We start from the raw sequence: 12814 nt of genomic DNA on the forward strand, positions 1-12814 counted from the left end.
CTAACTGTAAACCTAAAATAGCCTTTTTCCTTGTAGGGCCCTTCAAAATGTCACCACGAATTTTCCTTGTTTTACTGTTCTTAGGACTTCTGTCCCCACAAGGATAGTCAAACCAAAAACACTATAACATAAACTGGACCTAAGAGACAGTGCACACAGGAGAAACGCACAGCTGTATCCTACTATCGACACAGATGCCCCTTTCGAGCGATTTAAGATTTCAGCCCTTCTACCAGGAAATAGGAACTGAAAAAGAAGCACCCCTGTCTATCATCCCTGTCTGCGGTCCTCTTTGAGGCAATGCTCCAGCTGGTCCTATGGACCTAGCTGTCTCCGGTCAACTGACCAATAGATTCGTTGGAAGAGATAGTTGCTGAATTGTGGTCACAATGTGTTGACACAGTGCCTTCAGAACGTGTTCACACCCCTTGACTTTTTTCCACATTTTGTTATCTTACAACCTGAATTTGAAATGGATTACATAGAGATTTTGTGTCACTGGCCTACACACAATAGCCCATAATGTCAAAGTGGAATTATGTTTTTAGAAATGTATACAAATGAATAAAAAATGAAAAGTTGAAATGTCTTGAGTCAGTAAGTATTCAACCTGTCTGTTATGGCAAGCCTAAATACGTTCAGGAGTACAAATGTGCTTAAGAAGTCACATAACATGTTGCATGGACTCACTCTGTGTGCAATAATAGTGTTTAACATGATTTTGGAATGACTTCCTCATCTTTGTACCCCACACATACAATTATCTGCAAGGCTCCCCAGTTAAGCAGTGAATTTCAAACACAAGCTTTGTTCGAATACCCATACTAACATACTGTATACTACATACAGAATGAGAATATACAACATACTATATACTATTAGTTCATTTTAGTATAGTGTTAACAACCGGTATCCTTTCAGTTGAGTGTACTAGCGCTATGTCTGTCTACCAGAAGCATAAATTCAGCAGTTATTTTGCGCTCTGGCGCACTCAGACGAAAGTGCTCTGAAACCGGAGTAGATAGCCAAAGTGAATTTACGAACACACCCGAATGTTAGCATATAGTTAATATACTGGCAAGTTCGATGTATTAGTAGCCAACAAATTGTCAGCCAGCATGACATGTAACGTAACTTATTTGAAAAGTCATTACTTTATTACATTGCTCAACATTTTCTTAACATGTGTTTAATAATTAGTTAGCAATGAATTTGTATCCACTCTCGTCGGACTTCGGCTGTATGTTTTCCACCATTTTCTTCAAATCTGAAAAAGTTATGAAGCCACGCCCATATTCGGAAGAATTGCATTATGGGCCTAACTGTCCACTGCTTGTATTTAGGCGAATGTAGTACGACATCCGGGAACTTCTGGCATACTAACTATATCCATACTAGGACCAACAAGCATACTACATACTCAATTTACTTCACAAATAGTAGGGTTATTGCGGTTAGTATGAGTATTCGAACACAGGTACAGATTCAACCACAAAGACCAGGGAGGTTTTCCAAATCTTCGCAAAGAAGGGCAGCTATTGGTAGATACATTTTTTTTTAAAAGACATTGAATCTCCCTTTGAGCATGGTGAAATGATTAATTACACAATAGATGGTGTATCAGTACACCAAGGGTCTACAAAGTTACAGACCTCCTTCCTAACTCAGTTCCTGCTCAGGGATTTCACCATGAAGCCAATGGTGACATTAAAATAGTCACAAAGTTTAACGGCTGTGATAGGAGAAAACTGAGGATGGCTCAACAACACTGTAGATACTCCACAATACTGACCTAAATGACAGAGTGAAAAGAAGGAAGCCTGTACAGAATAAAAATAGTTTAAAAAAACATGCATCCTGTTTGCAACAAGGCACTAAAGTAATAATGAAACAAATGTGGCTAACCAATTAACTTTAAGGGCCTGAATACAAAGTTTTATGTTTGGGGCAAATCCAATACAACACATTACTAAGTAACGCTTTCAATGTTTTCAAGCGTATTGGTGGCTGCATCATGTTATCGGTATGCTTGTAATCATTAAGGACTGGGGAGTTTTTCAGGATAAAAAAGAAACAGAATGGAGCTAAGCACAGGCAAAATTCAAGAGGTAAACCTTCCACCAGACACCGGAGTTGCTTAACAAGTAGTCAGTGCATATTCCTGAGTGGCCAAGTTAACATTTGATTTAAATCTACTTAAAAATCTATCGCAAGACCTGAAAATTGTTGTCTAGCAATGATCAACAACTCATTTGACAGAGCTAGAAACATTTTGAAAATAATAATGTGTGGAAAGCTCTTAGATACTTACAGAGAAAGACAGCTGTAATCTGTGCCACAGGTGCTTCTACAAAGTATTGACTCAGGGGTGTGAATACTTATGTTAATTAGATATTCCTGTATTTCATTTTCAATACATTTGCACACACTTCTAAAAACATATTTTCACTTCGTCATTACGGTGTATTGTGTGTAGATAGGTGAGAAAAAAATGATTTGACCCATTTTGAATTCATGCTGTAACACAACAAAATGTGAATAAGTCAAGGGGTATGAATACTTTCTGAAGGCACTGTATGTGTCATATAACTGACTTTTTCTGCAGACTCTGAATAAAGGATGACATGTTCAAAGATTTCCATTTCATCTGAGATGTTTGGTGAGAGAGTTTAGAGTAGCCATAATGGCTTATAGTGTAAGAGAGGTATGTATTGAGTGTGTGAAAAATATCAACTAAGTTTACAATGTGTGTCAGAGGCCAACCTCTCTTTCACCCCCATCTGGGTGCCGGACTGGCTCAATCCACACAACACACACTTCCTGTAGCATGAGGACCTGTCAGATAGGGCCTCCCCTCATTACTAACCCCCAGACCACAATGCTGTGTTGACACACAACACACTGACACTCTCGGACATAGAAGTTAATGGATAGTGATGGGGTAGGTTAGACATACCTGTCTGGATGTAAATGTCATGGATCTCAATCTCTGCGTCTGGCTCTGGACCATATTATGCTGGGTGGATGTTCTGGGGACCAGGGATGGGGCTGTCCCTCATCTGTCAAAGAAAGGTATGACATTGGAGCACCTGTTTTATCTTAAACAACAAAATCCGATAACAGTAGTAAACTGTCCACCAGTATGTACAATATCTGAAATAGTGTCACTGTCAAAGCTTCACAAATCAAGGCAATAATGTCGATCCTCTCACAGCTGTCCCTTGTTCTCTGCTGAGGATTTATGCCAATTCGTCTGTTAAGCACTGATATGACATGTTCACAAACAAGTGCATCGGTAGACTAAAGGAAATATAGAACTTTCAGAATACAGAAAGTGTCACAGTAAGCCACAGAAAAACGCATCATACTGTGACACTTTCTGTATTTTTGAAAGTTCTACATTTTGAAAACTTGATCGCTGACATGCAAAACGTTTTGGTACTTTATCAACAGTGGACTAATGAAACAAATACCAAATGATTGTTTTTTTGAGTAGTATTTTCCTTTAACGACCTGGGGAATTCTATGTTAACGTGTTATACTAAGTGTTATACATTATACGCATCATTTTTATGACACAGTATATTTCATGAAACCCATCCTATCGGTATGTACTACACTCCATAACAGATGTTCTGCTGTTGGCGGATGATGCAAATCCAAAGTGTTTTACCAGGACACAGTATGACTTCACCTGTTTCTGGGAGATGCCAGACAACAAGTCTTATGACTTCTTCTATAGTAACGATGAGTATGCTCAGTGTATTCTGGTCATTCACAAAACAACAATAATTTCAGCAAGAAATGAAATACACTAACAGTAGAAGTGGACCTGACACTACACTCCATTCTGCCTGTCACCGATGCCAGTCATATTCTCTCTGTCTGTTCAGTCGGGAGGAGAAGAGGTGTAATCTGATTCTCCAGAGGACAGAGGAGGGGAACGTCCTTCATGTCTGCTCCTTCCCTCCCTCTGAGGTCTTCCTGTTCACCTTCACACACATCAGAGTGATGGAGGGCAGCTCCAACTACACACTATACGCACGCACGGTCAGCGTCGAGGACCAGGGTGAGAGAGAGAGCGAGAGAGAGAGAGTGAGAGAGCGCGAGAGAGAGAGCGTGAGAGAGAGCGAGAGAGAGAGAGAGAGAGAGAGAGAGAGAGAGAGAGAGAGAGAGAGAGAGAGAGAGAATGCAAATTTTAGTCGTTTGAAATCTAAAGTTCTTACTTCCCAGTAATGGCATATCCTTTCTGCTTCATTCTTTCTTCTCTCTTATTTCTCCTCCGCCTCTCCTCAGTTCTCCTGGACCCCCCTGTGAATGTATCCCTTCACCCGACAGGGCAGACTGGGCAGATCCAGGTGGAGTGGCACACACCCAGAGAGTGGGAGAACAACATGCAATATGTGATACGTTACTCCTCCCAGAGCCTGAGGGAGAGAACTGAACTGGTAGGCCTACTGAAACTCGAGAACATCACCAATTGAACCCGTGAAACACGAAATCAACACCAATTTAACCCGTGAAACACGAAATCAACACCAATTCAACCAGTCAGATTAGCTGCAAAGGGAAAAAGACAGATGAACGGCTGGTAAAAAAAAAAAAAATCTAGCATGACTGGGACATTCACTATTAGTTTGTCTACTCAACTTGATGGTTGGCTACAGGGCTTCCATTTGTGTCAGAAAGTCATCATCACCCAAACCCCATGCTGGTGTAGAACTCCTATGATATCTGTACCCTCCCTGTCCCCAGATAAAGCCATTGAGGTCCCAAATCCACAGCCTGGTCTCTCTGGCGCCAGGGGAGGTGGTCAGCGTCCAGCTGAGGGTCAAACCCAACGGCTACAGCGAGAAAGAGACCAGTGGTCATTGGAGCGACTGGTCGGTCCCCAAAACTGCCATGGTTCCTCAGAGTGCAGGTCTGTGGTAGTGTTGCTGTAAATGTGGTGTAGAGAAAGTAAATATGGTCACTTTACATGACTGAGTTAGGTGATGGAGTTTTACTATAATTTTTCCCCAGCTGATATCTCATTGTTGTGCCACACTTCGGACCTGCAAAACATCACCTGCCAATGGAATGGGCAGGCCTACAGAGATGATACCTACACCATATACTACAAGCTGGGACCCAGGTATTTACAAATTAATTTCTCCAAAGAGCTTAATGCAAAGCCCTCCTCAAAGTAATCTAAATGTAGTTTTACAGCCAAAACATGATCATTGGCTATTAAACCTCTCTTGTTGTGTATTCTCTGCAGTGAAAGTGAGGACTGGAGAGAGTGTATGCAGAATGAGAACATCTCCTACCATTGCAGTTTCCATGGAGCAGAGTCCAGTGAGATACGGGTCAAACTCAGCGCTGGTCCTGCTACTCCCAGGCGGACCTTCTACACTGAGCCTTTCAGACTCAACAACAGCAGTGAGTCACACTGATAAAATACCAACTGGCAGCTGTGAAATCCTCCCTTCATTAAAAAAGGAGGCTACCGTCTAACGGTATTCTACGTTTCCATTGAGTAAAAAAATGGAAAGTGGTCGAGTCTAGCATGCCTCTTGCTGTATTGCTGACAATGAAGTAAGATATTGATAGTCATCTGTAACAGACAGTGCACTCTGTATTGCTGGACATGCACTAATCATCTCTGCAAAACTCCTGTTATGTCTCTCTCTCCTCTCCCTATGTTGCGGTCAGTTCAAACAGCCCCTCCTGGGAGGCTGAGGGGACAATGGGAGAAGGGCAGGCTGTGTCTGAAATGGGACACACCCTTATTGGCCCTGTCTGTCCACCTGATGTACCAGCACCGCTACCAGCCTCGAGAGGAGACTGTCTGGAAGGTACAGTATTATCTAAATGATCTTCTTCTGTTTACTTCATTCTGTTGTGTGGTAGAACCCTGCCTCTGTCCATATGGCATGTAAACAGAGAACGACATGTTTTGTCACGAGTTTGTATTTATGCAGTACAGTACACATACCAATCACCCACCAATAACTGGGTGCAATTGTGTGTTGTCCTCTCTCCCCAGCTGGTGATCCTGCCGGGCCCAGAGACCAGTACCTGTCTAGACATTCAGACTGGAGTTCAGTACTATATCCAGGTCAGAGCCAGACCCAACGGGTCAGTCTACGCTGGCTACTGGAGCGACTGGTCACCCCGACTCACTGTGGACACGCCCTCAGACATAGGTACAGTAAAACAATCACTTATTATGTTTAACTTCTGGAGATATCCTCCTTTTCAAACTCTTCTAGAATTATTTAATGTAACTCAACAGGTGCCCTCATCTCCTGCATCCCTCTCATGATGCTCGTTGGATCAGTCGTCTTTATCTCCATGTTCTCCAGGTATCTCAGGTAAAATGCATTTTTTAACATTTTGTTTCATAACAAAAAATCTGTTTTTACCATGAATGTATTCTTACCACCCTATTCATGGACATGTGTCCTGAAACATGTTATCTTCTTCCACCAGTAAGCTCAAACAGTATCTGTGGCCACCAGTCCCAAACCTTGACAAAGTACTCCACGGCTTCCTGACAGATATCAACGGACAGACTTGGGTAACAACGTAATTCATTACAGTACACCGTGGATTAACGGACCTAGATCAATTGAAAGGGTCAAGTTTTAACAATTAAATGTGTTCAATATGCACATTTAGTTTATCGTTGTGCACACGCATTGGAAACCATTGGATCTGAGTATGTCTGTACGCTCCTGTGTGACCTCCATAGGACCCTCCCTTCAACATCAAGCAGTGTTCAGAGGAGACCCCAGCTTGTGTCGTGGAGATCATGTCTGAGAGGGAGGCTCCAGGCAGAGGGATGCTTCCTTTACTACTCTCCCCAGAGCAAGGCACTTCAGGCGGGGAGGAGGAGAGCCTGCCTACCCTGGTCCTGGAGGTCAGTCCGGACTACGTGACCCTGACCACGGATGACGTCATCCCCCGTCTCGGAGGGAACGAGTACGTGTACGATGGGGAGGTGGGGGCGGAGTCTCAGAGCCTGTGGGTGGGGGGAGAGGAGGTGCTCCAGGTGAGGTGTCACTGCTCCTTTCCTAGGTCCTCCAGCTTCCCATCATCCTCCAGTACCACGGACATCCTCAACCACTCCTACCTACTGCTGGCCGAGCACCCCATTAATAGACTGGACTATCCAGGGCAGCAGTGCGCCCCCCAGGGCAGCAGGGTCTATGTCAACCTGGAGGACACAAGCTCAGCAAACACAAATGCCTGATTGGCACTCTGGCACAGCACAACACAACAAGGGCACACAAATTCATGAAAAAGACATGGGGAAAAATAGATGAAACCAAGTACAAAATACAAGGGGGAGGCTTTAAATATCAAATGTGCTATTCTCAAAACAAGGATGTATTTAGGATATTCAACTTTGCACAATGCTGGATGAAATATCTTTACGTGCCTAGGAAAAATGTAAGACACAGCTCAAGTGTGCTTGTGGATATAAAAGGGGTTTCAGAATGGACAGTTACAAAACATCAACACAATATCCATTACATCACTAATAAAACAGGTCATTGAATATGTCATTCATTTGTAGCATGTACAGTACATTGTAAAAAGGTGTGACTATTATTATAGATTTAGTTTGGGATTTGTGGGATAACATGCCAGGTGTACCCAAATCTGGATGAACTGAGAGGGACTTTGATATTTTCCTTGGACATACTCTAAATATGTATCTATTTTGCTTGTCTTACGCCTGGCTGTACAGTATATGTCTATCGTTATCTTTTCACCCTACAAACAATGCTTTCTTCATTCTAGCCATGTCTGGAAAGCCATACCTGTGCGAGTAACGTGTTCAAGTAATGTACATGAAGAATGGAAAAGTAAACCTGCAAGTATTGTTAAATATCTTTATGACATTTGTATAGTCAAACAAAAAAGAATACAGAAAATCATAAAACAAACAAGAGCAACATTAAAATGTTTGAATAAGGATAAATGAGGAAGTTAAATGGCTAACTCTGATGAGGAACTCTAGTTCTCCCATCAACACAATGAGTTAACGCCAGATCTAAATATCCTTCCAATAGTTTGTGACAAGGGTAATTTTCAGCAAACACACACAAAACCAAGTATGTCATGATCTCTTGTGTGCTTGGATTAGAACAGAATTCCATAATAAAATACGATGCCGTTTCCCTTTCAAATGCTTCCAAAAACGAATGGTGCTGACAACAATGACAACATTGAAAAGCATTCGTAAAATAAATATTAAAAACAGAGGATCCTTGTCCTTAAAAAAAACAACCTCTGCCTCTCAGAAGACAGCATCAAACCAAACTGTGAGCCTCTAAAAGAGCCACCATATCACCTTGTATACAGTGCCTTGCGAAAGTATTCGGCCCCCTTGAACTTTGCGACCTTTTGCCACATTTCAGGCTTCAAACATAAAGATATAAAACTGTATTTTTTTGTGAAGAATCAACAACAAGTGGGACACAATCATGAAGTGGAACGACATTTATTGGATATTTCAAACTTTTTTAACAAATCAAAAACTGAAAAATTGGCCGTGCAAAATTATTCAGCCCCTTTACTTTCAGTGCAGCAAACTCTCTCCAGAAGTTCAGTGAGGATCTCTGAATGATCCAATGTTGACCTAAATGACTAATGATAATAAATACAATCCACCTGTGTGTAATCAAGTCTCCGTATAAATGCACCTGCACTGTGATAGTCTCAGAGGTCCGTTAAAAGCGCAGAGAGCATCACGAAGAACAAGGAACACACCAGGCAGGTCCGAGATACTGTTGTGAAGAAGTTTAAAGCCGGATTTGGATACAAAAAGATTTCCCAAGCTTTAAACATCCCAAGGAGCACTGTGCAAGCGATAATATTGAAATGGAAGGAGTATCAGACCACTGCAAATCTACCAAGACCTGGCCGTCCCTCTAAACCTTCAGCTCATACAAGGAGAAGACTGATCAGAGATGCAGCCAAGAGGCCCATGATCACTCTTCATGAACTGCAGAGATCTACAGCTGAGGTGGGAGACTCTGTCCATAGGACAACAATCAGTCGTATATTGCACAAATCTGGCAAGAAGAAAGCCATTTCTTAAAGATATCCATAAAAAGTGTAGTTTAAAGTTTGCCACAAGCCACCTGGGAGACACACCAAACATGTGGAAGAAAGTGCTCTGGTCAGATGAAACCAAAATTGAACTTTTTGGCAACAATGCAAAACGTTATGTTTGGCGTAAAAGCAACACAGCTGAACACACCATCCCCACTGTCAAACATGGTGGTGGCAGCATCATGGTTTGGGCCTGCTTTTCTTCAGCAGGGACAGGGAAGATGGTTAAAATTGATGGGAAGATGGATGGAGCCAAATACAGGACCATTCTGGAAGAAAACCTGATGGAGTCTGCAAAAGACCTGAGACTGGGACGGAGATTTGTCTTCCAACAAGACAATGATCCAAAACATAAAGCAAAATCTACAATGGAATGGTTCAAAAATAAACATATCCAGGTGTTAGAATGGCCAAGTCAAAGTCCAGACCTGAATCCAATCGAGAATCTGTGGAAAGAACTGAAAACTGCTGTTCACAAATGCTCTCCATCCAACCTCACTGAGCTCGAGCTGTTTTGCAAGGAGGAATGGGAAAAAAATTCAGTCTCTCGATGTGCAAAACTGATAGAGACATACCCCAAGCGACTTACAGCTGTAATCGCAGCAAAAGGTGGCGCTACAAAGTATTAACTTAAGGGGGCTGAATAATTTTGCACGCCCAATTTTTCAGTTTTTGATTTGTTAAAAAAGTTTGAAATATCCAATAAATGTCGTTCCACTTCATGATTGTGTCCCACTTGTTGTTGATTCTTCACCAAAAAATACAGTTTTATATCTTTATGTTCGAAGCCTGAAATGTGGCAAAAGGTCGCAAAGTTCAAGGGGGCCGAATACTTTCGCAAGGCACTGTATATGGTCAGATTCATTGACACAGTAAGGGGTGTCTGTGGGATTCATGTTCCCAGTCCTGAGTGGTACAGTAGTATTGGCTGTGGTCAAGGGCAGGCATGGGACTATGTGGTCCAACAGTTGACATGGAGAGTTTCAGTGTGAGAGAGGGATCTTGGTTCTCACAAATCAATACATTGATCAATTGACAGAGAAAGTGCTGATAGAGCCAGTTTCCTTTCCCTATCTGGCTCAGGAACTGATATACTTACAGTTTAATGCTTGACTGCAACTGAAACCTGGTGATACTGCAGCTCTCCTGAACTGAGATGTTTTGTTGTTGTTATGTTAGGACCAACCTTGTCAGAAAACACAGGGTGGACCCCTGCCTGGACCCCTGGTGGTCTCTCTGTCGGCCTTGTGTGCGTAGAGCACGTCGTCCTGGCTGACGTCGAGTCTGACCCTCTGTAGTACGTCTAGATGGCTGGCCTCCAGCAGCAGCAGACAACACGCCCTCGGGTGCTGACACACGGCTAGACCCTTGGACACACTGATGGGCTGCAGGCCCTCCACACGACACAACGCCTGGTGCTGCACTAACACCTAGAGGGAGGGTGGAGGACTTTAGATAAGGGAATCTCTGGAAAAATTCACAATGCCGGTAAAAGAGGGAAAGATGTGTGTTGAGCAAGAGCTGTAGTAAGTCAATGTTGACTTCAGTAGGGTCTATACCTGTTGGAAGGTGACCGCCTCCAGTCACAGCTGCCTGAACTCAGCGATGACCGCCCTCAGGAAGAGCTGCTCCTACACCAATGCACACCGAACACACATCGATTTCACATAGATCGACAGCTCTCTGGGCCAATGGGAACCAATTGACAGCTCTGTGGGCCAATGGGGTTTATCTTACCTGATGGCTTTGATGTAAGAGGAAGAGAACTTCTCATCCAGGGCCTCCATCACATGATACCCACCAATCTTGTGGAGGACGGGAGAGGGACATCGGTCGTAGACAGACACACCACTCACCGATAGGTACTGCCAAATAAAACACTTCACAGTATCACTGGCAGACCTTTCCAATCCATGGTTCTAATCGATGACATTAACTGATCAATTAAGAGGCAGGAAGAAAAACAAACAGAAGGACTGGAACGCAAGGACCTGAGTTGTGCACCCCTTGGGATGGATAATAAAATGACAAAAAAAGGCCTACCTTTCTAGAGATGAGCTGCAGAGCATCCTCCTCAAAGGCCTTGAACTTGTTCAGTCTGGACATGATGATCAACTGCAGCTGTACGGATGGAACGACATCCTGGTCAGGCCCTTGACACACAAACAGAGAGAGAGACACACACACACACACACACAGTTTTAAACACCGTATGATGTAGTTAAACACACTCAAACACTTTCATCCACACTGCACACACCATTAGAGTTGCACGAATGCAAAATTACACTTCATAAGCAATACAGAAACAGAATATATAAAGTTGAAGACCTGTCAGAAGCTCATTAGTAAGCTCCTTAATAAGTACAAATGCATATGTAATGAAGGTAGAGGTGATTGCGAGCTTGGACACACCAGTAGAACAGCGCCCTCATGTGGTGGTGGACGTGGCGCCTCTTTGGCCAATCAAACAGGTTGTACATGACGTTCTGCTTCCTGGTCCACAGCAAGTCCAGCTAAGGAGTGGAACACAGGGTCAGTCATAGAAATGGAATGACTAGAGCAAGCATCCCCATTCAAGTCAATGATGTGTAATTCTATTGCGATGGGTCCAAGAAATGTGTAGAGAAGAAATAATGAGACAAATATGGAATGGGCATAATCCTCTGTCTTGATATCTATCATCGGCATCTCCCACTTGGGGTCAACAATGGTTACAACCAAAATAAAAAGACATTCTAATATCCTTACAGAGTCGAGACAGAGTCCTTCTTGGGGGCGGGGTTACTGAAACTCTTTTCCAATAGGGCTGCAGTTATTTTTTTATTTTATTTGACCTTTATTTAACTAGGCAAGTCAGTTAAGAACAAATTCTTATTTTCAATGGCGGCCTAGGAACAGTGGGTTAATTGCCTGTTCAGGAGCAGAACGACAGATTCGTACCTTGTCAGCTCGTGGGTTTGAACTTGCAACCTTCCGGTTACTAGTCCAACGCTCTAACCACTAGGCTACCCTGCCGCAGTGTGGTCCGCAGTCGCCTTCTGGTCAGTTTTTGAAGGAAACCCGATCAGGACTTACACTGATACACTATATATATAAAAAGTATGTGGACACCTCTTCAAATTAGTGGATTTGGATATTTCAGCCACACCCGTTGCTGACAGGTGTATAAATTCCAGCTCACAGCCATGCAATCGCCATAGACAAACATTGGAAGTAGAGTGGCATTACTGAAGAGCAGTGACTTTCAACGTGGCACTGTCATAGGATGGCACCTTTCCAGCAAGTCAGGTCGTCAAAGTTCTGCCCTGCTAGAACTGCCACGGTCAACTGTAAGTGCTGTTATTGTGAAGTGGAAAAGTCTAGGAGCAACGACGGCTCAGCCGCGAAGTGGTAGGCCACACAAGCTCTCAGAACGGGACCGCCGAGTGCTGAAGGGTATAAAAATGGTCTGTCCTCGGTTGTAATACTCACTACTGAATTCCAAACTGCCTCTGGAAGCAACGTCGGCACAAAAACTCCTTGTCAAGAGTTTCATGAAATGTGTTTCCATGGCCGAGGGATGAATCTGGGTTAGGCGGAAGCCAGGAGAACGCTACCTGCCTGAATGCATAGTGCCAACTGTGAAGTTTGGTGGAGGAGGAATAATAGTCTGGGGCTGTTTTTCATGGTTCGGACATTGTAGACGATTCTGTGCTTCCACCTT

The 12814-nt window shown here is 43.2% G+C and overlaps 1 protein-coding gene across 2 annotated transcripts; it reads left to right on the forward strand.

Annotated features, from left to right (window-relative positions):
- Positions 1-2822: 2822 nt before the first annotated feature.
- LOC139406816 (MPL proto-oncogene, thrombopoietin receptor) lies at positions 2823-7553 on the forward strand. 2 transcript variants are annotated; one of them, XM_071149870.1, is made up of 12 exons: positions 2823-3072; positions 3631-3751; positions 3894-4069; positions 4297-4448; positions 4756-4921; positions 5023-5134; positions 5261-5421; positions 5695-5837; positions 6029-6188; positions 6278-6356; positions 6475-6562; positions 6737-7553. In XM_071149870.1, the coding sequence occupies exons 1-12, from the start codon at positions 2976-2978 to the stop codon at positions 7235-7237; spliced, it is 1956 nt and encodes a 651-aa protein (XP_071005971.1). In that variant the 5' UTR covers positions 2823-2975; the 3' UTR covers positions 7238-7553. The 2 variants fall into 2 exon arrangements, with proteins under 2 accessions (XP_071005971.1, XP_071005972.1); XM_071149871.1 differs by having other exon boundaries at positions 2886-3072; positions 5318-5421.
- Positions 7554-12814: the final 5261 nt, after the last annotated feature.

Source organism: Oncorhynchus clarkii, chromosome 4 (assembly GCF_045791955.1).
Source record: "Oncorhynchus clarkii lewisi isolate Uvic-CL-2024 chromosome 4, UVic_Ocla_1.0, whole genome shotgun sequence".
NCBI classification, from domain to species: Eukaryota; Metazoa; Chordata; class Actinopteri; order Salmoniformes; family Salmonidae; genus Oncorhynchus; species Oncorhynchus clarkii.

What these genes read in the sequence shown, in the direction of transcription:
- LOC139406816 (XM_071149870.1), top strand. Translation starts at nt 2,976, where the DNA reads ATGGATCTCAATCTCTGCGTCTGGCTCTGGACCATATTATGCTGGGTG. An exon ending in GGTCAGCGTCGAGGACCAGG is followed by an intron (nt 4,070 to 4,296) that starts GTGAGAGAGAGA and finishes GCCTCTCCTCAG; the next exon opens with TTCTCCTGGACCCCCCTGTG. An exon ending in GGACACGCCCTCAGACATAG is followed by an intron (nt 6,189 to 6,277) that starts GTACAGTAAAAC and finishes GTAACTCAACAG; the next exon opens with GTGCCCTCATCTCCTGCATC.